This window comes from Lipophrys pholis, assembly GCF_963383615.2.
Source record: "Lipophrys pholis genome assembly, chromosome: 21".
NCBI classification, from domain to species: domain Eukaryota; kingdom Metazoa; phylum Chordata; class Actinopteri; order Blenniiformes; family Blenniidae; genus Lipophrys; species Lipophrys pholis.
In genome coordinates, this window is record NC_137649.1 from 24,676,596 (window position 1) to 24,700,487 (window position 23,892).

The following is a 23,892-nucleotide window of genomic DNA, read 5'->3' on the forward strand; positions in this document are numbered from 1 at the left end:
GCAGCTGCAGCAGTACATGCTGAAGTTCTCCGCCTCGTGGTCCAGACACGTCGCGGGCTTCCGCGCGGTGGCGGGGGGCATCTGCCCCCCTCCCCCACCACCTCCCCCTCCACCTCCACCCCCACCCCCTCCGCCTCTTCCCCCGCTGCCCCCGGCCGCCGGGCCCGGCGGGGGCACCAGGCGGTGTTTGGCCAGCGGTCCGCGGGACGGGTGGCACCGCTGCTGGCACGCGGTACAGTAGTACACGTCGCACTGCTCACACATCACCGCCGCGTCCAGCGGGTTGCGGTCGCACAGCTGGCACTTCACCGCGGCGGCGGAGGAGGAGGAGGAGGAGGAGGAGGAGGCGGAGGCGGAGGCGGAGGAGGCGGAGGCGGAGGCGGAGGACGAGGATGAACCGGAGGCTGCTGCTGCTGCGGCGGCCGCGGCCGCGGCTCGGTTCTGCTGGTACCGCAACACGATGGCCTCCAGCAGCCGGTTCCGGGGGAAGCCGCGCAGCCCCCGCTCGTCCAGCGACACGCTGCGGTGGCACAGCGGGCAGGTGAGCGAGCAGTGCCGGTGCGCGTGCGGGTGCGGGTGCGGGTGCGGGTGCGGGTGCGGAGCGGCGGGCGGGAAGACCCGCACCCCGTTCGGGGACTTGATCTGGCAGGGCGTGTAGGAGCCGTAGCCGCTGTCCGTCTCGCTGTACAGGCTCATCTTGTCCATGTCCAGGTAGTCGTAGTCGGAGCTGCCGGAGGCTCGGTTCTGCACCGGCGGCTCGCCCTCCGGGGTCTGTACCGTGATGTTCCGGGCGCACGCCAGGCACACGTTGTGGGAGCAGGGCAGCAGGATGGGCTCCCGGAACAGGGAGCCGCACACCGGGCACTTCAGCTCCTCCTCCATGGCGCCGCGGTGTCGGTGTTTACCGGGAGGAGAAGCTCCGTCCGCTCGAGACGCTTCAGCACCGACTGAGGCGGACAGCTCCCCGCCGCGCAGTGCGCATGCGCCGAGCGCAGGGGGCGCTTAACCCCTTGTGGTCCAGAGGCTTTAAATCAACACAAGATTCTTATGTATTAGAATACATTATTGTTATTGTCGTTATCAGTATTATTATCTAGATGTTTATTTCATCGTCCGGGACGACATTGTTCTGTTTGAGCACTTTGTTAATCTAGTAGATTACATTTTAAAGGTGCCGGGTAAAAATATTAAAATCAATAATGATATTAGCAATAATAATGACGACAACAATGATAACAATATTCATGACAACAATAACAATGACGCCAACCAATAGAACTACACTCGGCAGGGTGCAGACTTTCGCCAGCGCCACATTTGTCACCATGGAAACCAACAGATTACAGGTTATTAATCCACCACATCACGACTTCCATCATCTGTCATGCTCGTTTGAATTGCTTCATGTTATCACTGTTTATACACACAGTTTATTATTTCCATGTGACCCCCCCACCCCCGACCTTTGACCCTCCACTACTAACCAGGGTATTGACGTCACTGCATCATGTGACATCAATCAGATTAAAACTGGCAATGTTGTGACGAAAACACGTTTTTTAACTAACTAACCTGGACCTGGACCTGGACCTGGACCTGGACCTGGACCTGGACCTGGACCTGTTCCTGGACATGGACCTGTTCCTGGACATGGACCTGGACCTGGACCTGGACCTGTTCCTGGACCTGGACCTGGACCTGGACCTGGACCTGGACCTGGACCTGTTCCTGGACATGGGCCTGGACCTGGACCTGGACCTGTTCCTGGACCTGGACCTGTTCCTGGACCTGGACCTGGACCTGGACCTGGACCTGTTCCTGGACATGGACCTGTTCCTGGACATGGACCTGGACCTGGACCTGGACCTGGACCTGTTCCTGGACCTGGACATGGACCTGGACCTGGACCTGGACCTGGACCTGTTCCTGGACATGGACCTGGACCTGGACCTGGACCTGGACCTGGACATGGACCTGGACCTGGACCTGGACCTGGACCTTTGACCCAATCATCCTTGGATGAAGACAAATCATCCCTGAAGATTTCATGTATGTTGGGTTTAGAGTTTTGGCAAAACGTTGGTAAAGTTCATACAAACCAATAAATAAATAAATAAATACACACAGATCAAAACAAAACCTTCCTCCCGACTGTTGTTGACGATGGTAAGAACAACAACAACAATGATCACGACAACAGTAATAAACTAGAGCTACACTCGGTAGAGCACAACATCCTGTCCCAGTTTTTTGGGATTGATTCTGAAACGGTTTGACGTTAATGTGCCAACATGTGAAGGAGTGGTGCTCGGAGGACGACAAATCATCCCTGAAGAGTTCAGGTCATTCAGGTTAATAGTTTCTGCGAAACGTTGGTCAAATACTTGCATACAAACCAATAAATAAGTAAATACACGCAGAAGAAAACTTTCCCTTCTCGGCTTTAGTCTCCGCCTCTTGTTGCGTCACGGCAGCTTGACAGGATGGACGTCGGAGCAGAGGTCACCCTTTCACTCAAAATGAAGAAGCTACTTTGATCCTTGATTTCAGGAGGTTCATCAGATCCTTCACGCAGCCTGAAGTTTGTCGTTGCCGTGTTCAGGAAGTATCAGCTTCCTGCCAGGATGTTGAGCCTGTCGCGAAGGAAGGCGCCTCAACTATAAATATTTTATGAGGATTTGTTGAATTGACGGAATCAAATGATCTTTTCCCTTCATTTAGTTGCTGCTGAAGGAAAGGTGCTTCGATTAGGAGTGTTCAACCTGCTTTCAAACGTTCCGCCTGCCCTCTGTGCTCTGTACTGATTGGCTAATAAGGATTGGGAGGCGGAGCTGAGACAGGAAGTGATGTGGAGGAGAAGATGGCGGGCAGTGGAGGCCACGGAGCTGAGCACAGCTCCTGAGGAAGGAGAAGAACTTTTGTTTTGGTCTGATTTCATCCCTTCATGTGGTTTTTGTAGTTTGAAAAAACATCTGAAATAAAAGTTTCACCCTGAAACTCGTCTGTATTTCGTCCTCCTGAAGACCCCAATAATAAACAGAGTCTCCTGTGGATGAATAAACTCTGGAAATTCATTCAAGAACTGACTGAGTGAAATATTCATTCCTTCAATTGATAAAATACCAAGTTAATAGTCAGAATAAATCACTTTCAAACACCCAGTTCAGCAACCTCCTAACAAATCCTCCAACACTGACTGGTACCAAACCGGCGCTGGACCAGCGAGTCCTTCTTGAAGAGTGTGAGATGGACCATCACACAGACGACGCTCATTACCACCCAGAGCCCCATAGAGTAGAGTAGAAATACTTCATTATTAATCTTATCACAGAAGTGTCAAATCAAATATATTAATGTATATAGATAAGATATATCTGAGGGACTTGGGAGTGTTTATTTATCCACACAGGTTATTTGCCTCATACACTTTGTGCAACATTTAATATTTGTCTTTTTCTGCTGAAGTTCTTCAACAAAGTAAAAAATTCTTTATTGTCATACGACGTTGAAAACATAATGAAGTAAAGAATGAAATAGAATCATACTAGAGAGTGATGGAAAGGAGGACAGAAAAGTTCTCACTACCAATCCAAAAGGTTATAAAATGACATATTTGGCTTTCTGCAGCACGTTTATTGACAATATTTACAGTTTTTACAGATTTTGTTCTCATTAAAATCGTTTAAAAAAACAAAACAATTAAACAAAGGAGCAAAACTATTTTGATAATATCAAAAACAGGAAAAATAGTCTGACTTTTTCATTTTCAATTATTTATCTATTGCTTTCCTGTCTCATTCTTTTGTCTTCAATTATCAGGGTCAGTATTAATGTGCTCTCTACTGCCACCTGCTGGCAAGGAACGGTGTGTAAATGAACTGATCAGCCAACACGTTCAGGTGCCGAAACTCAGTAAAGTCCAATCACAGCCAGTGACTCATCTTTTAACCATTAATAGAAATTGGACCATTTCTCACCAGGGCTCACTGCTGGAAAATCACTGGGACATAACATCAGTTTTGTTTGTCTAGAAAGTCTTTTCTCTTGTGTAATTGTCAATATAATAAAAGGGGTAGATCCAACTGTGTGTGTGTGTGTGTGTGTGTGTGTGTGTGTGTGTGTGTGTGTGTGTGTGTGTGTGTGTGTGTGTGTGTGTGTGTGTGTGTGTGTGTGTGTGTGTGTGTGTGTGTGTGTGTGTGTGAGGGGGTTTCATCACAAAACCGACGGGGGGTCAGACCAGCGAGGTGGTGCTGTCCGGGTTGACCCGGACCGGCCGGCTGCTCTTCCTCAGCTCCTGCAGCTGCTTGGCGGGTTTGCCCACGCCGTCCTCGAAGCGGCGCTCCACCACGGGCAGCACGGTGTCGTGCAGGAAGGAGGCGTTCTGCGCGATGAAGCGCTTCTTGTCGGCGTCCTGCTCGCAGCGCAGCGAGTAGTCCACGTGCTGCACGGCGGCCAGGATGATCTCCCGCAGGCTCTCCAGCAGCACCATGTGCAGCTCGGGCAGGTAGAGCTTAAGCCCCTCCTCCAGGAAGCTCATCAGCTGCTTGGTGAACGCCACCACCGTGTAGCTCAGGTTCACCCAGCAGTCGTCGCCCGTGTACTGATCGAACGCCACGCCGCAGCCGCGCATCTCGTCCTGCCCAGAGAAGGAACGGTAGCGAGTTTAGATGAGATCCACACGCTGACCTGATCAGAACAATACAAACACCGCGGTGGTGGAGCTAATGCTCACTAGCATAGCGCTAAACGTTGCGTATCCTGGAGGAAGGTTTATCACAAACTAACGAAGCTTCACCAAACGTAAGAAACCAGTTCAGTAAGCTAGAAGGCGCTAACTCCATGCTAAAGACGTTAGCCTGGATGCTAACCCACGCCGACGCTATAAGTTTATCGTAGCGTTTCAGTATTTTTACCTTTAAATTCAAAGAGAAGCTCCTGGTTCTTCCCTGAGGAGTTTAATTGCGGGTTGCGTTTCCACGACAACGGAGCCCGGAGCCACTGAAAATGTAACTTTACGAAAATGGTTCCCAAAGTAGAACTTTTCAAAAACACTCCGACTCCGTCTCCATGGAAACGGGAAAACACAACTTTTCAGAAACGCTGGTCCTGGTCCTGGTCCAGGTCCTGGTCCTGGTCCTGGTCACCATGTTGGTAGTAACTAGTAGTTCTGCACATGCTCAGTAGAGCCAATCAGAACAAGGTTTCCTCCGTGATGTCATGACTCCCAGTCCTCTTTAAACAGAAAGTTTTATAAAACATTGCCGTGAACGCAAAACGTTTCTGAAACGAAAATACAGAACCAACGTGTTTTTACTTGAAGCGTCGCAGAACCGAGGCCTTAAACTCATTAATCTGAGGAAAACCAAGGAAATAAAACCAATAAAGCCACTTTAATCCCAGAGGAACGTTCCTCAGTGAACATGAGGAAGTTCCTGTCAGTCGGTCAACTCCACGTTCTCTAGACGACACAGGAAGAAGGAGAAGAGGAAGAGGAAGAGGAAGAGGAAGAGGAAGAGGAAGAAGAAGCAGAAGCAGCAGCGGCTCCACCTTGAGCTTGAGCAGCGCCTCGGGCGTCATGAGGTTCATCTTCCTCCACATCTCCTCAGAGTTGCGGTGCTTCGTGGCCTCGATGATCACGTCCTTGTAGCTCAGCAGCGCCGCCCGGACGTCCTTGACCAGCAGCGACTGCAGCGTGAAGGTCAGGTCCAGGCCGATCTCCGTCAGCTGCTGGCAGTGCTCCTTCGCCACCTTCACACACTCGGCCGCCGTCGACAGGCTCTCCTTACTGTCGAACACCTGGAGCGGGAAAATCAAGTAATACCACGACTGTGCTCCGGGCGGCAGTAGTGAGTCGAGGCGAGCCAGGCTAGGCTAGCTGGTTAGCACGCTAATCATGATCGTCAAAAATCTACAATTATTACGTGATTTTGCTTCATTCTTCACGACGTCAACTTAAAATATCCTTCAGTTCTTCTGAGCTTGGTAACCATGACGACGAGTTTTACGATTGGCAGCAATAGTGAGGATGCACCGACACTACTCTTCTAGAGGTACGAGTAGGAGTTTAGCTACTTGCTGATACCGAATATTGATGAGTACTTATGTGTTTTCTGTTCCTGTACTTGATTCTAGACTCGGTTCTAACGAGGACGACTCCAGTTCCAGAGCTCATTGACAGAGTTCTGGGTGGACTCTGCTCAGATTTTAAACTTTGTTTTGGATCTTTCCTTGACTGGAAGTTTGAAACTTCTTTTTTTTTTTTTGACCAGTTTTTACTTTAATACTTTAACCTCCAGTTAAATCAGCAGTCGGCTCTTGTTGAGGCGTCCTGCCTCTGGAGCGGTGGAGAACCGCCTCCTGGTACCTGCTTGCTGAAGGCGTCTACGAACATCCTGACGGCCGACCTGGACCAGACCACGAAGGCGGAGTAGCAGCCCGTGTTGCCAGCGAAGTCCATCTGGAACTCCTTGGCGGTCTCCAGCAGGCTGGTGAAGAAGATGTTGCAGAGCTTGTGGATGTAGAGCAGCGTGGCGCCCTCGATGCGGAGCTGGCGGATGGCCGTGTGCACGGCGGCCGCCCGGTTCTTCAGGAACAGATCACAGGCTTTGGTGGACTGACCTGGAACGACAGACAGACGGGACTTGAGCCCCGTTTCCACGACAACGGAGTCACTGGAAACAAGTTTTCTGAAATCGGCTCTCGAGGCGGAACCGCCGGGTCTCCGTGTGGACGGCGGAACCGCTGCTCCTGCTCATCCCAACATCAGAGGTCAAAATGTTAAAGGAAAATCTTTTCTGAAACAGAAACGCAAAAAAACGAAGCATTTTGACCTGAAAGCGTAAACGGATCCTGAAATGTGATTCTGGACGTCAGAGAGCCGGAGAACGTGTCAACGAAGAGGGAACCAATAACAACACGTCTTCTTCCATAGTTCTACTCTGGATTTCCTCTCAGGATCATTTGACTCAGAACTTAACGGATTCAAACTACCGGTGATTTTTAAACTAAACTGTCAATTTGGTTTTTTTAGCACTGAACTTCTTTGTAATTATTCATAATGAGATTCTTGTGGTTCTGTCCGGTCTGTTCCAGGGTTCTGGCAGTTTGCAGGTTCTCTCTGTCTAAAGACCCGTCTTCAGTTAATCTACATGTATTGTGGGAAAGTTTAGATTTCTGACAGAACCGAAGAGAACAGAACAGAACCGAACCGATATCTGGTCTGATCGGGTCAAACTGCCTGAAACCTAAAGATCAATGATTGTTGTTACTGATCCGTCCGTCCGTCCACCATCTATTTATCCTCTTGGACCCAAAAGTGGCTCAAACTTGTTCTGGATCAGCTGAAAACCTTCGCTGTCTCTCCTGGACATGTGGCGCGTTGGTTCTGCTGCTGGCGGACTGAGCGGTACCCCGGTTGGTCTACGGCGTCAGAAAGAGGTTTTGAGAGAAGAACCTAGTCTGATGAGCTGCGACACGGCGCGGCGCGTCGCCTGGGGTCCGCCGCGGAGCGACCGGTCCGGCGACAGCTCGAACACCAGCACCTCCGTCAGGCGCCGGATGCGCTCCTCCACCCGGGCCCGGAGCTCCTTCACCCCCGCGGTGGCCGGCTGGTCCCTCAGGTACTCGTGGAGCTTGTCCAGCAGGTCCACGGCGCCCTCGAAGTCCCTCTGGGCGATGCAGACGTCCAGGTCCTCGGGCAGCTCCTGGATCCACTCCGGGCTCAGGTCCACGCTCTCCTCGCCGCACGCCAGCTCCTCCTCCTCGTCCACGTCGAACGGGTTGGTGGACGCCTCGGCGCGGACGGGGGAGGTGGGCGCCTCCTCCACCTTCTTGTCCCTGGAGACTTTGCTCTTCTTGGTCTCGTCCAGGATCTCCAGCCACTCCTTCTTCACCTTGCTGTTCTCCGCCTGGAAGATGCGGCTGTCGGGGAACATGAGGATCTTGAACATGTCCTTCATGGGGGGGTTGTCCTTCACGTTGACCACGGCGAAGCTCTCCAGCTCGTACAGGGCGTTGTACTTGTACTTGACGGCACCGCGGCGGTTGGGCAGCCAGGTGGCGACCAGCAGGCAGTCGTTCATCAGGAAGGCGTGGACCTTCTGGATGTGCGACATGCTGTCCACGTCGAACTCCACCAGGTCGCCGTTGTAGACCAGGTGCCTCCCCGGCGTGTCCATGATGTTCTTGCCGCCGTCCACCTTCTCCAGCAGGGAGGTGAGCGTCCTCTGCTTCAGCTCCTCGGTCTCCTTGGGAAACGCCGCCTGCATCTCCTTGGACGTCTCGTCCTTGTCGCTGGACGTCAGGGCCTGGGTGATGCTCTCCATGATGCTCTTCTGCTCCGTCAGGATGTGGCTCAGCTGGTACATCTCGCTTTCCAGGTACGAGATCTCCTTGGCGGTCTCGATGAACTGCCGGTAGTTCTTGTAGACATTCTTCTTCAGGTTCTGGGCCGTCTCGTCGGCCAGGTTCTGGACCTTCTGCCGGTGCTCCTGCAGGTCCCGGTCCCCGTCGGACTGCTGGGAAAGCTGCTTCACGTAGTTCTGCGGGTCGAAGTTCGGAGATTCCAGCAGCTTGCGGAGTCTGCTCCCGGTTTCAGACATTTTGTTTTGTTTGTTTTGTCGTTTTCGCGACGACTGAAGGTGGGAAGAGAATAAAGAGAGACGGAGGAAGAAGAGTTGACGCTTCCTCCGCGAGCAAACAGGAAGTTGTAACGGCAGTGACGTCACAGGAGAAAATATCGTTTAAAAAGCGATTAACAACAACTATTCAGCTTCTGTAAGGTTCTAATGTGTTATTTCACTAAGTCTTACACACGTCAACTCTGTAAAATAACTTATTTAGTGTTGTCATGCGTTTAGCCAAAGAGCACTATATATCCCAGAATCCATTGAGTTACTTCCTGTAGGCTTCACAGTAACAGTTCAGAGTTATTGTCCTAATATTAATAGAATACAATACAATACAATACAATACAATACAATAGAATAGAATAGAATAGAATAGAAAACAAATAATCCCAGAAGGAATTTCTTTGACTCTAGAAGATATAAATGTTTATTCTAACATACTTGAAATTGTCTTTTTATTTGAAAATGCACCAATTTTCTTATACAGAATAAACAGCCACTGGCAGTCAAAGACATAATGAAGTTATGGTTGTGAAAAAGCCCAGCAGATCATGTCCATTTTGCTTTTTGCGTTTTTTTTCTTTTAAGGACAAATCATATTGTTTGTTTACTAAACTAACTAACTAACTAACTAACTAACTAACTAACTAACTCAATTAAAAAATTTTTTTAAAAAAACCTCTCAAACCATCTCATGGTAGAAGAGCTAATCTGAACCAGAAGTAGTCCGTTCAAATGACCTTATTTTGAAATCTTGTCCGGAAGTTAACTATGACACTGATGGCGGGGCTGTGGCTGGTCTGTTCGGACTAGCTCCCACCGAACACGAAAATTAGACGAATTACGTTTAAATTATGACACGATTACGTCTGTTTGCACGCTCCGCTGCTCGTGCAGGGAGTTTTTAGTGTCTGAGGATGAAGCTGTTTGGGGCAAAATCCAGGAAAATGCGTTAAAGTTAGCCTGTTAGCTTCCGGGGGCTAACGTAAACAAAGATGGAGGACGACCTGCTGCTGGCCATCCGGCTGCAGGAGCAGTTCGACAGGGAGGACCGGGGCCCGGATCACCTCCAGGAGGGCGTGAAGAGGCGGAGGCTGGAGGAAGAGAGGCCGCTGTCCATCGTGGATCAGTCCTGGGAGGTGCTGGACCCGAACCCCGACGTGCGAGCCTTGTTCCTGGACTTCAACCAGCGCTTCTTCTGGGGGAAGCTGAGCGGGGTGGAGGTGAAGTGGAGCCCCAGGATGACCCTGTAGGTCCCCCGCTTTCATCACCCACATTCACACCTTCTGATCCAGGTTTGAAAGGTGCATACGGAGCCAGGTAGAGGCTTCAGTACTGAACAATAACTCACATCTCTCAATAAAGACGATACAGGTATTTCCTCACTTCTTCAGGAAGTTCAGCCTAATGTGATCACAAGTGGGTAAAATAGTCAATTTTCCTGCTATAAAGAAATTAGTTCCAAAAGAAAGTAAATTTCCTGTACATGTGGCATTCAGCAAGGTTTTTAATTTCTTGTCTCAGTTTTCGTGTGTGTGTGTGTGTGTGGGTGGGTGGGTGGGTGGGTGGGTGGGTGGGTGGGTGGGGGTGGGTGGGTGGGTGGGTGGGTGTGTGTGTGAGCGAGAGAATCCACTGACTGTCTTCCCTCTGTCCGGGATGTTTGACCTCCTGGTCTCTGTGAGAAACAGTGGATCTGTGGTGATATGAAGACACACTGGTCACAGTTGGTTCCTCTGGTTCTTCCAGGTGTGCCGGCGTGTGTTCGTACGAAGGTCGCGGTGGTCTGTGTTCGATCCGGCTCAGCGAGCCTCTGCTGAAGCTCCGACCCAGGAAAGACCTGGTGGAGGTGAGTCGGACCTGGTCCGAGGGTCCGCTCTCTGATCTCCGTCTTCACCGAGTCCCTCTGGTTCCCACAGACTCTCCTCCACGAGATGATCCACGCGCTGCTGTTCGTGACCCAGAACAACCGGGACCGGGACGGCCACGGGCCCGAGTTCTGCAAGCACATGAACCGGATCAACCAGGCCAGCGGGACCCGGATCACAGTGAGTGTCTCTGTCTGGTCCACCCAAACTCGGGAGGGGTGACGGGAACTGAGCAGATCTCCCCTGTGCCACCCGAAGGTCTACCACAGCTTCCACGACGAGGTGGACGTCTACCGGCAGCACTGGTGGAGGTGTGACGGACCCTGCAGGACCCGGAGGCCCTACCTCGGCTGGGTGAAGAGGGCCATGAACCGGGCCCCGTCCCCGCTGGACCCCTGGTGGGACGACCACCGCAGGACCTGTGGAGGGAGCTACTCCAAGGTCAAAGAGCCCGAGGGGTATGGTAAGAAGGGCAACAAGAAGGGCAACAAGGAGAAGGAGGAGGGCAACAAGAAGGGCAACAAGGAGAAGCAGGAGGGCAACAAGGAGGGCAACAAGAAAGGAAACAAGGAGAAGGAGGAGACTCTAGGAAAGAAAAGTTCAACCACAGGTAACTGTGTGTGTGTGTGTGTGTGTGTGTGTGTGTGTGTGTGTGTGTGTGTGTGTGTGTGTGTGTGTGTGTGTGTGTGTGTGTGTGTGTGTGTGTGTGTGTGTGTGTGTGTGTGTGTGTGTGTGATATAACGACACTCCGCAGTACGTCACAAATCAATAGACGTGTGTGACGAGTTAAATCGGTGAAATAGAAAATACATTGCGGTGCAAACAGCAGAGGGCGCTGTCTTGTTCTGTCTAATGTTTCGGAGCGTCGGCGCTCGTGTTCGACGTCCTCCAGCGAGCGGCGACACGATCAGTGCAGAGGACCGCAAAGCTGCGTCTGTTTTGAAATAAGGAAGTTCCCTCCAGTCCAAGTCAGAGGTGTGGCAGCATTTTGGCTGTTCGAGGTCGGGAAATGAAACTGTTGAGAAATTAAGATCAAAACAATCTGCAAATATTTCAAGAGCGAGACGCCCGACACAAACAATACAACCAACCTCAACCCCCCCCTCAACCCCCCCCCCCCCGAGGGGAAAGTTCCAACCTGGGAACTAAAGTTTAGAACATTTGATTGTTTATTGAAGAGATTTTCTATATAATCTTTTTATGTAAGAATTGTTTTAAAATTCAGATCTTTTAATTTGACTAAGATAAAATATAGTTGATGTTGTTCTTTGACAAAGAAAAGTAAATCAGCCTTAATTGGAGCCGTACAGTCATTTCCTGTTCCCACAGGAACACAAAGTTTCATTTGAAGACGAGAAAATACAACTTTGGATTTAACGAAAATAATGAAAAGATTTCAGTCACAATTTGTCTGGAAAATAAAATCTTTTTCAAAACGTTGTCCTGGAAACGGGAAAACTTGCGTTCTCACTTGAAAGGTCGTCATGGAAACGGAGCCTCAGTTTCTGCTGCGTTTGTCTTCCAGGTTCTGGATCACAGGACATCCGGAGCATCATCCCATTCAGTGGGCGGGGCTTCCTCCTCGGAGGGAACTCGTCTACATTCAGAACACCATCGTCCATCCTGGACTCCTCCCCTAGAACCTCCTCCTCCTCCTCCTCCGCGGGCAGAAGACCTCCGGGGAAGACGTCTGTTGGAAACACCAGAGCGTTCATCAACATCAACGGCTCGCCCATCAAGATTCCCAAACCCCAGAGAAGCTCCGCCCCAGCAGGGGGCAGCAGACAGAAATCCCTCCAGGAGCTTTTCAGTCGCTCCAGTTCCAGTCGACCCGCCGCCAACGGAGACTCCTCTGGTTCTACTCAGGTCACGTCCAAGTTCAGTCCAGACAAACTCCAGGGCGGCTCTCAGGCTGCAGGGCGACACAAACAGACCAACATCCAGGAGCTTTTCAGTCGGTCGAGCTTCAAGAACCCAACCAGTCGACTCAACGCCAACAAAGACTCCTCCCTCTTTACAGAACCTCCGGTCCGGTTCAGTACCGATAAACCCCCTGGAGGCTCCTCTGGACCCATGCACTCCAAGTTCTTCAAGGATTCACCCGGTGGAGCCACGGCGGGGGGCGGAGCCACGGCAGGGGCCTCTGGTGGAGCGGCGGCGGGGGCCTCTGGTGGAGGCCCTACCTCCAGGAAGAGACCGTGGGACGAGGCGAACGTCTCCAGCTTCTTCCAGGACGCCTCAGGAAGCACCTCGACAAACTCGTTCACGACTCCCGCCTCGTCCTCGTCCTCCCTGACGGTCAGCTGCCCCGTGTGCCGGGTCAAAGTTCAGGAGGCAAAGATCAACGAGCACCTGGACTCCTGCCTCTCCTGAACGACGGCCGTCTGAGGGGAAGTGCAGGTTTTGTCCTTTTCTAGAGATTTCCTCAATTCTTTCCTGCAGAGTCTTTAGTATTTGATGTCATGAGGCATTTTGATCGGGTGTCACTAACAGACGTGCCTTAACACAGCGGTTCCAAAGCAAAGGCCAGAGACTCGTCTGGGACTCGTCTGAGACTCGTCTGAGACTCGTCTGGGACTCGTCTGAGTTCAGAGTCTGAGGTTATAGAATAAAGAATCCAACGTTGTCTACAGTCGGTCTGAAGGACTGTTCTTTTGAAGGATCCTCCGGTGTTTCGTTCAAAGTCTTTATCGCAACAAATATCTGAGGGAGTTCTGTTCGAGATCCTGAAAGTGGGCGTGTCAATCGGAGTTCGGCCTCACTTACGTTTCGGCCAATCAGAGAGCACAGAGAACCAACGTTTGTGGTTCTGTTTTGACTGTTAACAGGTTTTTATTAATTCCTGTCCGGCGGCTGATCGGACGTTCTTGTTCATTTAAAGGTACAGTATGCAAGATTCTTTTATTCGTAACTCTACTCGTTCTTAAAGAAACTGTAATTTATGACTCATTTTACCATCTTAAAGCTACAACGTGCAATATTTTTAATGACTGTGTCTTTGAGCTTGTGAAATGGCTGACCATTATTAGCATCAATCTGTCCTGCAGAATAAAAACTAGACACAACAGAAGCTGGAGCTCTAGCGATGACTCATTACTGCCACCTGGAGGATAAAGGCGGTCTTGCCTGAATATTACACACTGTACCTTTAAATTTGTTGGCAGATTTTTTTGTCACTGCTGATAATTAGTTGTTTGTTGAGAAATTAATAAATATGTTTGGATTATTCTTATTTTGTTTGTGGTTATTTTTTGTTAAGTGTTTAATCTGTCGCGTGCTAGCCGACACTGCGCGTAAACAAGAGGTTTAAAATAGTAAGCCAGCGGGACAAAAGGTTTTGCTAATGCCAATGCTCATGAATCACCAGGTCCAAAAACATCCAGTACTTTCATAATAGTATTTAGTTACGCTCGCTGATATTCCCAGTAAACAAGAGTTTAAACAGAAAAGCCTTGGCTAGCGTAGCGTTGATGCTAACAGAGAGACAGCGGCTCTGTGACTCTTCATGAGCAACAAACTTAACGAGTAAGAAGCTCAAAGAAAATCCTGTCAGCGCCCCCTGTGGTTAGAGGCTGCGCCACTCCCAGTGTGGACGGCCCCCAAATGTGTCCCTTTCCTCACCTTAGTCCTCAGTGTCCTGCCATGTCTCCATACCACTGTGTGTGTGTGTGTGTGTGTGTGTGTGTGTGTGTGTGTGCGCGTGTGTGTGTTCACTTTATCTATTGTATCTTTCCACGTTTTTAAATCATGTTAATCATGTCTTTGTTTTACATTAATTGTATAAAAAAGTGCTAAACAAATAAAGTTGATTGATTTTATAAAAGTATTTAGTTACGTTCAGTTCCAGCTAAAGAACCGCCACCTGGGATTCTCAGGGTTAGGGTTAGTTTAGGTTAGTTTAGGTTAGGTTAGATTAGGGTTAGGTTAGTTTAGGTTAGGTTCGGCTAGGTTAGATTAGGTTAGTTTAGGTTAGGTTAGGTTAGGCTAGTTTAGGTTAGGGTTAAGCCGTTGGATTCAGTCCTCTGCACCGCAGCCATAAACTCATCACTGCTTCAATCTGCATCGTCGCGGCGGAGAAGAAGCTGCGAGGAGAATCTGGTGTCGCCACCAGCAGCTGTGGGGATTAAAGCCACGCCCCTTTCCCATCCTGAGTGCAGGAAGCAGAGCCCCTCCCCACACACTTCCTCCCTCCTTCCTCTCTGTCCCATTGTCTCCTGCTGAAACAGCTGCTCCCAGTCCACCACGTCACCCTGCGGGTGGGGGTGGGGTGGGTGGTGGAGGTTAGGGTTATGGGGGGTGGAGGTTAGGGTTAGGGGGGGTGGAGGTTAGGGTTAGGGGGGGTGGAGGTTAGGGTTAGGGGGGGTGGAGGTTAGGGTTAGGGGGGGTGGAGGTTAGGGTTATGGGGGGTGGAGGTTAGGGTTAGGGGGGGTTGAAGTTTGCAGTTTATTTCAAGACAAAAAAACACATTTGTCATGTTTTTCTTTCATTGTTTATTGGTTGGTTGGTTCTTCAGTTGATTGATTTGTTATTTGCATGTTTGTTGTTTATTTAGTTGGTTGTTTTATTGATTAGTTGGTTGACTTTTTAGTAGGTTGGTTAGTCCATCGGTCAGTTAATTGTTCAGTTGGTTGGTTGACCAGGTGGTTGGTTGATCAGTCGGTTGGCTGGTTGGTTGGTTGGTTGGTTGGTTGGTCGGGTCAGTCGGTTGGTTGGTTGACCAGGCGGTTGGTTGGTTGCTCAGTCAGTCGGTTGGTTGGTTGGTTGGTTGGTTGGTCGGGTCAGTCGGTTGGTTGGTTGACCAGGTGGTTGGTTGGTTGGTTGGTTGGTTGGTTGGTCGGGTCAGTCGGTTGGTTGGTTGGTTGGTCGGGTCAGTCGGTTGGTTGGTTGACCAGGTGGTTGGTTGGTTGGTTGGTTGCTCAGTCAGTCGGTTGGTTGGTTAGTTGGTTGCTCAGTCAGTCGGTTGGTTGGTTGGTTGGTTGGTTGGTTGGTCGGGTCAGTCAGTTGGTTGGTTGACCAGGTGGTTGGTGGGTTGGTTGGTTGGTTGGTTGGTCGGGTCAGTCGGTTGGTTGGTTGACCAGGTGGTTGGTTGGTTGGTTGCCCAGTCAGTCGGTTGGTTGCTTGCTTGCTTGCTTGCTCAGTCAGTTGGTTGGTTGGTTGGTTGGTTGCTCAGTCAGTCGGTCGGTTGGTTGGTTGGTTGGTTGGTTGGTTGACCAGGTGGTTGGTTGGTTAGTTGGTTGGTTGGTTGGTTTGGTTGGTTGGTTGGTTGGTTGCTCAGTCAGTCGGTTGGTTGGTTGGTTGACCAGGTGGTTGGTTGGTTGGTTGGTTGGTTGGTTCCATCCTTGATGATAATATTTTATGAAATAATGTGAAATTAAATGATGCCATGAGAGAAAAAGTCCACAGAGACAGAATAAAACTGAGATTTAACTCAACATTTCTCTCAATAAAGCAGCTGTTACTGGAGCCGGTGTTTGTTTTCTCGCTGACTGTCGATCTGTAAATCGGTATTTCGTGGGATTTATCGTCCCCATATGTACTTGCTTTAATGTTTTGACCTCTGAAGAGCTGGAGCTTTTAAGCGGATGTCTTTGGAGCATCATTAGCCAGACTATACCCAGTAACACCCTCTCATTGTGCTTTTGGCGGCGCAGATTAACGCCACCCTACGATGGCGGCATGGTTCCCCGCGGGGCGCCATCATACGTCTAATCCTTTGATCTCAGGACGCACTGATGGTGGTGGAATCACACCGACTGTCCTTCAGTCGTCTCTAACCTGCAGATGTGAACCGTCAGCTGACGGCTCATTAGTTCCACAGTGGGATTAAAGGGACGGGACGCTTTCCAACAGCGTTCAGTGTAATCTGGACACTCGGTGTTTTTCAGTCCATAGCCATAAACACTCCTCCTCCAGCACACCAACAGCAATAGTGTGTGTGTGTGTGTGTGTGTGTGTGTGTGTGTGTGTGTGTGTGTGTGTGTGTGTGTGTGTGTGTGTGTGTGTGTGTGTGTGTGTGTGTGTGACAATAGTGTACAAAGGACAGATGGTGGGCCGTACTTCCACCCCCCGGCCTGCTGCCTCGCCACAACAATAACCTTGAAATCACAATGCAGACACATGAGACACACACACACACACACACACACACACACACACACACACACACACACACACATACTCATATTTTCTTAAAATTAGTGTACTGGAATTTTTTGTGAGGCACAAAAAATGTTGCTGTATGGAAAAGGATTAGAGCAAAAAATAAAGCAAAACATTTCATTTTAATCTAATAAATAAATAAAAAAATCTGATGAAAAGGAATAAAAGAAATCTGTATTTTATACACATTTTTATACTATATTATTCATATATATTACATATCAAAATAAACAGACTAAAAATAGAATGTTTTATATCAACATATATATCTAAATATTCATATTGCGTGCATTGTGTTCTGTTAACCATTCATATTGTATTTGGATATATCATCGACTGATTTAGATTGTTGGATTAAATTTAATATTTTGAACATTGACTTTACTTAAATAATAAAAAAAAGAGAAATATATATAGTATGAATTTCTACTTTGTAAACAGAGAAGGTTTGCAGGTATTAATTTAAAATGGTATTTTTAAATAAAAAATACGATGTGCTTTTATTGTGGCGGTTCGACCGGAAGTGGGCGGTGTCCTCTGAGCGTGAGCTGAGTGTCAGTGTTTGTTTGTTGGACGGGTGGCGGCTCGCTGTTTCTTCCCCCCGGCGGCTCGTCTCGCTCTCTGCCCGGTGAAAGACGCTCCCTGCGCGGAGGACATGAACGGGAAGTCGTCGAGCGGCTCTGCGGGCGGGATGGCCTGCATCGAGGGGCTGCCGCCGCTGCCCAAGAGCCTGAGCGGGCTGCTGAACTCCAGCGGCGGCTCGTGGAGGGACATGGAGCGGATGTACGTGAAGAAGACGATGATCCAGGACGACCTGAGCCGAGGCCGGAACAACGGCGACAGCCTGCTGCACAGCAAGCCGGCCAACCTGGACGCCGCGCTGGCGCTGCTGCGGAAGGAGATGGTAACGATCCGGCCGAGCACCGCGGCGCTTCTTCCCTAACCCGTGTGTTCGGTCCTCCTCCGCGGAGCCGCTTAATCCCCTGGCCAGGCCACAGTCCGACTGGAAGTAGTTCGCTTGAACGTCTAAGCACGTTTACGCGATTTTTAGCGGATTTAACCGAAAACAAACGAAATGAGACTTTTAGCGGTGTTTTGGTAAATTCGGAAAATATGTAATTTACACTAAACACATTTTATTTGAGATTTGGGACAATTAAGACTGAATTACAACGTAAAAGTCTTTAAAAGCTTTGAATTGTTTTAATTATTTAATACAGCGATGCTAAATAGTGTAGTTACAAGATAACTAAAGTTCTTTTAAACCCTTTGTGGGTCAATCCAATAAAAACATTTATAAATGTTTCAACAAGTTTCCTAAATTTAATACTGGTAATAAATGATTGCTAAAGCACAATAAAAAAATTCTGCAAAACATTAAAAAGAAATGTTCTTAAACTAAAGTATTCTTTTAGCTTAAGTAATATCAATAATTTGGATAGAATCTGAAATTGTCAAACAAATTGAATGAAGTGAATTTACTGAATTAAATGTATTATAAATAATGTTTCTAAATTCATGAATACAAACAAATAAACTGGAAAAATTCTGAAGATCATTTAAAAAATAAACAAAAGATTTAAAATTATTTTTTCGAAATTCATTGATAATATTAACCCAGAAAAAAATACATTTAAAAAAGTGGAACAACCCAGAACATTTAATTGTTGTTTAAAATGAAGTATTTCTAAATTGCTAATAATAGAAGGGATAAACGTTTTGCATTAGGATGTCATATTTAAAGACGTACACTAAAAGAAAACTGGATAAATTCAGGAAATTCTAGTTTTAGATATCTTCAAATTTTAAATAGGCACAACAAGCAAATACTTCTGTCAGATTTAAGGCGACGTTTAAAGAAAACAGGTAATGGAATGCCATTTTAAATCATTGTTCCTCATTAGGAAAAATAAATGCTTTAAAAAAACTCTTGTTCTGGTTTCTGAGCTCATTTTAATACATTTTAATCTCTCAATCTCTCTTTTTATTTTAATCCTGTAATCTAATCCCTGAGATGTAATCAGAGTGAAACACTGAAGGATTTCATCACAGAGTAAGATAATCCACAACAGCCTCTTTTCTCTCTTCGCATGGAAAAGTACTGTTATCAGAGGAATACTCAATTAGTAGTTCCTTCGGAAGACGTATATTAAATATATCCGTGCACATAAATGTTTAATATTTTACATTATGTAAAAAGAAGATTTAAGTAAAAGGTTTTTTGTTAGAATACGTACTCCACGAGGTTTTATAAGGAAAATTAACTTAATTAATCAAACTGACATTAAGTCCATGTTTCTATCCTCCTCGGAAACTAAAAGTCAGATTGTGTTTTGGAATCATCTTTACTTGCATTATGACATCACTAAGCCACGCCCCCGTTAGATTACTGTAATTAAGTATTTGGGGTAATTGCACTCTTTGCAAACCTGTAATGTAACTTGTACTTCAGTAAAAATCTAAAATCTGAGCTGGGGAGACGACAAATTACCATCGTTTCATTATTGTAAATAGATTTAAGTAATCCTACTTAAAAGTTACAAAGTAATCATATAAATACAGCCGCGGTGAAAAAAGTGCCGAGTCATCTTGTGAACAACAAGTTATTACGTGATTTCATGATGTAACTGTAACTCACCTGACTCAACCTGCCCTGCTTTGGTTGCACACAAACATGTTTGACTGATTTTCCAACTGAGGCCCCGTTTTAACAACGTTTACACAACAACGTTTACACAACAACGTTTACACAACAACGTTTACACAACAACGTTTTAACAACAACGTTTTAACAACAACGTTTACACAACAACGTTTACACAACGTTTTAACAACAACGTTTACACAACAACGTTTTAACAACAACGTTTTAACAACAACGTTTACACAACAACGTTTACACAACAACGTTTTAACAACAACGTTTACACGACAACGTTTACACAACAACGTTTTAACAACAACGTTTTAACGACAACGTTTACACGACAACGTTTACACGACAACGTTTTAACAACAACGTTTTAACAACAACGTTTTAACGACAACGTTTTAACGACAACCTTTACACGACAACGTTTACACGACAACGTTTTAACAACAACGTTTTAACGACAACCTTTACACGACAACGTTTACACGACAACGTTTTAACGACAACGTTTTAACAAGAACGTTTACACGACAACGTTTTAACGACAACCTTTACACGACAACGTTTTAACAACAACGTTTACACGACAACGTTTTAACGACAACCTTTACACGACAACGTTTTAACAACAACGTTTACACGACAACGTTTTAACGACAACGTTTTAACGACAACCTTTACACGACAACCTTTACACGACAACGTTTACACGACAACGTTTACACGACAACGTTTACACGACAACCTTTACACGACAACGTTTTAACAACAACGTTTACACGACAACGTTTTAACGACAACGTTTTAACGACAACCTTTACACGACAACGTTTACACGACAACGTTTACACGACAACGTTTTAACAACAACGTTTACACGACAACGTTTTAACGACAACGTTTTAACGACAACCTTTACACGACAACCTTTACACGACAACGTTTACACGACAACGTTTACACGACAACGTTTACACGACAACCTTTACACGACAACGTTTTAACAACAACGTTTACACGACAACGTTTTAACGACAACGTTTTAACGACAACCTTTACACGACAACGTTTACACGACAACGTTTACACGACAACCTTTACACGACAACCTTTACACGACAACGTTTTAACGACAACGTTTTAACAAGAACCTTTACACGACAACGTTTTAACGACAACCTTTACACGACAACGTTTTAACGACAACCTTTACACGACAACGTTTTAACGACAACCTTTACACGACAACGTTTTAACAACAACGTTTACACGACAACGTTTACACGACAACGTTTACACGACAACGTTTTAACAACAACGTTTTAACAACAACGTTTACACGACAACGTTTTAACGACAACGTTTTAACAACAACGTTTTAACGACAACGTTTTAACGACAACGTTTTAACGACAACCTTTACACGACAACGTTTTAACGACAACCTTTACACGACAACGTTTTAACAACAACGTTTACACGACAACGTTTACACGACAACGTTTTAACAACAACGTTTTAACAACAACGTTTACACGACAACGTTTTAACGACAACGTTTTAACAACAACGTTTTAACGACAACGTTTTAACGACAACGTTTTAACGACAACGTTTTAACGACAACGTTTACACGACAACGTTTTAACGACAACGTTTTAACGACAACGTTTTAACGACAACGTTTACACGACAACGTTTTAACGACAACGTTTTAACAAGAACGTTTACACGACAACGTTTTAACGACAACGTTTTAACGACAACGTTTTAACGACAACGTTTTAACGACAACGTTTTAACGACAACGTTTACACGACAACGTTTTAACGACAACGTTTTAACAAGAACCTTTACACGACAACGTTTTAACAACAACGTTTACACGACAACGTTTACACGACAACGTTTACACGACAACGTTTTAACAACAACGTTTACACGACAACGTTTACACGACAACGTTTTAACGACAACGTTTTAACAACAACGTTTACACGACAACGTTTTAACGACAACGTTTTAACAAGAACGTTTACACGACAACGTTTACACGACAACGTTTTAACAACAACGTTTTAACAACAACGTTTACACAACAACGTTTTAACAACAACGTTTTAACAACAACGTTTTAACGACAACGTTTACACGACAACGTTTACACGACAACGTTTACACGACAACGTTTACACGACAACGTTTACACGACAACGTTTACACGACAACGTTTTAACGACAACGTTTTAACGACAACGTTTTAACAAGAACGTTTACACGACAACGTTTTAACGACAACGTTTACACGACAACGTTTACACGACAACGTTTACACGACAACGTTTTAACAAGAACGTTTTAACAAGAACGTTTTAACAAGAACGTTTTAACAACAACGTTTTAACAAGAACGTTTACACGACAACGTTTTAACGACAACGTTTACACGACAACGTTTACACGACAACGTTTTAACAACAACGTTTTAACAAGAACGTTTACACGACAACGTTTACACGACAACGTTTACACGACAACGTTTACACGACAACGTTTTAACAAGAACGTTTTAACAAGAACGTTTTAACAAGAACGTTTTAACAAGAACGTTTTAACAACAACGTTTTAACAAGAACGTTTACACGACAACGTTTTAACGACAACGTTTACACGACAACGTTTACACGACAACGTTTTAACAACAACGTTTTAACAAGAACGTTTACACGACAACGTTTTAACGACAACGTTTACACGACAACGTTTACACGACAACGTTTACACGACAACGTTTACACGACAACGTTTACACGACAACGTTTTAACAAGAACGTTTTAACAAGAACGTTTTAACAAGAACGTTTTAACAACAACGTTTTAACAAGAACGTTTACACGACAACGTTTTAACGACAACGTTTACACGACAACGTTTACACGACAACGTTTTAACAACAACGTTTTAACAAGAACGTTTACACGACAACGTTTTCACGACAACGTTTACACGACAACGTTTACACGACAACGTTTACACGACAACGTTTACCCGACAACGTTTACACGACAACCTTTACACGACAACCTTTACACGACAACGTTTACACGACAACCTTTTCACGAGGAAACGCAAAACTTTTATAGCTTTTCGGAAGTCCGTTGTCACAGCAACGGTGCTCAGAGTCTCTGAAAACGCAACTTTTTGAAAACGGCTCCCGAGGTGAAACCTTTGGAGAACGCTCAAATTCTGTTTTTGCGGAGACTGATGAAAGAGGCAACGTTTTTCAAAATGCTCCATCTCCATGGAAACGTAGAAAAACCCAACTTTCCTGAAACGGTGCTGCTGGTCAGAACAGCGACGCCACCTACTGGCCCAACGTGGTTGCTACGTCGTTTTCAGCGTTTCTGCCTTCGCCGTGCAAACAGACGTCGCTTTCGCTTGAAACGTTGTCGTGTAAACGAGGCCCGGTCAACCCTGGTGGACACCAGCAGTGTTACATGTTCCCACTGTGTTCCGTTGTTTGAGGCTCGAGAACCGTCTGGAGACGTTCTGGAAAAGTTTTCCGTAAACACAACCGCATTCAGAAACGATAACCAATGAAATTGTTGTATTTTTTTAGAGTCGTTGATCGTTCTGGTTTTGCTCCAAAAACTTAGTGTGGCTTGAAATACTGTCGGACAAAAAGCTTCTGGATACAAATGAAGGCTGTGTTTTCAGAGGCGGGGTTTAACTTGGTGGGCGTGGTCTCCTGGTTGCAGGTGGGGCTGCGGCAGCAGGACATGTCGCTGCTGTGCCAGCTGTGGTCGCTGCACGAGTCCATCCAGGAGTACAAGGGCAGCGCCGCCTCCAGCCTGATGGAGAACGGCTACTTCGACGAGGACGACGAGTACTACCCGGAGCCGGGGGCCACGCCCACCGGCGAGCAGCCGGACGGGGAGGTCGGAGACGGGATGGCGGCGGCCAAGAAGGGCGGCGGCGTCGGGAAAGACGACAGCTGGGACTCCTTCCACGTCACCATCTGAGGCCTCCGCCTTTCTAACGGCGACCGGAGGAAGGAACCCGGCGAAGCTTCTCGGGCCCGGCGGCGTTAAACCTTCCGCTCTTCAGGTGAAACACAAACCTGCTCCTGCTGCAGAAGTTTTGGTATTTTTGATTTTTTTGCAATGCGACCAGGAGCGTCGTCAAACCGCCAACGCCAAGTGTCTGGATACGTTAACCCTCGGAAACACTCGGGAGTTCTGACGACTCAGAAACTCTTGTTACTCCAAGTTAGACAAAATATTCCTGTGTACTCGTGTTTTTATGAGCGGCGCTCCTGCTGCTTCGGTATTATCAGTTTAGCTAGTCACTCACTACTTTTCTTTTCTTACATTTACAAAAATATATGAACAAAGTTTTATTATTTATTATATAATATAAAAAAAACAAAACCTAAATATTTGCTTCTTTTACTTTCTGGATGTTTTCACACGACGCCCGGACACGAGGGAGACCTCTGGGATCGGGACTTGAAGCGTTGATGAACGGTTCCTGTGTGTCGGAGCGTTGCTCATGTGTATTTGAGGGGTAAAGAATCTGGCGGCTCTCGA

At 46.9% G+C, this 23,892-nt stretch overlaps 4 protein-coding genes across 5 annotated transcripts in view; 2 read left to right on the plus strand and 2 right to left on the minus strand.

Annotated features, from left to right (window-relative positions):
* The window catches only part of trim67 (tripartite motif containing 67), a gene marked incomplete at both ends in the record, with an annotated part of 33,364 nt that extends 32,482 nt beyond the window's left edge, over window positions 1-882 (minus strand). The window contains 2 exons of the mRNA XM_088649194.1: window positions 1-348; window positions 415-882. The exon at window positions 1-348 is cut by the window's left edge and continues 90 nt beyond it. Coding sequence (XP_088505320.1) covers window positions 1-348; window positions 415-882 — 816 coding nt within the window. The remainder of the gene's footprint in view (window positions 349-414) is intronic.
* Window positions 883-3,376: 2,494 nt separating this feature from the next.
* Window positions 3,377-8,897, minus strand: exoc8 (exocyst complex component 8). The gene is made up of 4 exons (XM_080491229.1): window positions 7,454-8,897; window positions 6,365-6,618; window positions 5,548-5,796; window positions 3,377-4,636 (listed from the first exon to the last, which is right to left on the minus strand). The coding sequence occupies exons 1-4, from the start codon at window positions 8,598-8,600 to the stop codon at window positions 4,232-4,234; spliced, it is 2,055 nt and encodes a 684-aa protein (XP_080347355.1). The 5' UTR covers window positions 8,601-8,897; the 3' UTR covers window positions 3,377-4,231.
* Window positions 8,898-9,383: 486 nt separating this feature from the next.
* On the plus strand, window positions 9,384-13,723 carry sprtn (SprT-like N-terminal domain). Of its 2 annotated transcripts, none has more exons than XM_080490121.1 (5): window positions 9,384-9,876; window positions 10,374-10,473; window positions 10,544-10,672; window positions 10,751-11,102; window positions 12,018-13,723. In XM_080490121.1, the coding sequence occupies exons 1-5, from the start codon at window positions 9,623-9,625 to the stop codon at window positions 12,863-12,865; spliced, it is 1,683 nt and encodes a 560-aa protein (XP_080346247.1). In that variant the 5' UTR covers window positions 9,384-9,622; the 3' UTR covers window positions 12,866-13,723. The 2 variants fall into 2 exon arrangements, with proteins under 2 accessions (XP_080346247.1, XP_080346248.1); XM_080490122.1 differs by having other exon boundaries at window positions 9,512-9,876; window positions 10,374-10,467.
* A 3,457-nt stretch (window positions 13,724-17,180) lies between these two features.
* fam89a (family with sequence similarity 89 member A) lies at window positions 17,181-23,720 on the plus strand. The gene is made up of 2 exons (XM_080490734.1): window positions 17,181-17,555; window positions 23,062-23,720. Exons 1-2 carry the CDS (start codon window positions 17,307-17,309, stop codon window positions 23,323-23,325), a joined length of 513 nt encoding a protein of 170 aa, XP_080346860.1. The 5' UTR covers window positions 17,181-17,306; the 3' UTR covers window positions 23,326-23,720.
* Window positions 23,721-23,892: the final 172 nt, after the last annotated feature.

Bases quoted from the DNA above. Each gene is read 5' to 3' on its own strand.
- exoc8 (XM_080491229.1), bottom strand. From the start codon at position 8,600: ATGTCTGAAACCGGGAGCAGACTCCGCAAGCTGCTGGAATCTCCGAAC. The intron at 6,619-7,453 runs GTTCTTCTCTCA...CTGTCGTTCCAG, and splicing joins GTCGCAGCTCATCAGACTAG to GTCAGTCCACCAAAGCCTGT. The intron at 5,797-6,364 runs GTACCAGGAGGC...TTCCCGCTCCAG, and splicing joins TAGACGCCTTCAGCAAGCAG to GTGTTCGACAGTAAGGAGAG.
- sprtn (XM_080490121.1), top strand. From the start codon at position 9,623: ATGGAGGACGACCTGCTGCTGGCCATCCGGCTGCAGGAGCAGTTCGAC. The intron at 10,474-10,543 runs GTGAGTCGGACC...TGGTTCCCACAG, and splicing joins CCAGGAAAGACCTGGTGGAG to ACTCTCCTCCACGAGATGAT. The intron at 11,103-12,017 runs GTAACTGTGTGT...TTTGTCTTCCAG, and splicing joins AAAGAAAAGTTCAACCACAG to GTTCTGGATCACAGGACATC.
- fam89a (XM_080490734.1), top strand. From the start codon at position 17,307: ATGAACGGGAAGTCGTCGAGCGGCTCTGCGGGCGGGATGGCCTGCATC. The intron at 17,556-23,061 runs GTAACGATCCGG...TCCTGGTTGCAG, and splicing joins CGCTGCTGCGGAAGGAGATG to GTGGGGCTGCGGCAGCAGGA.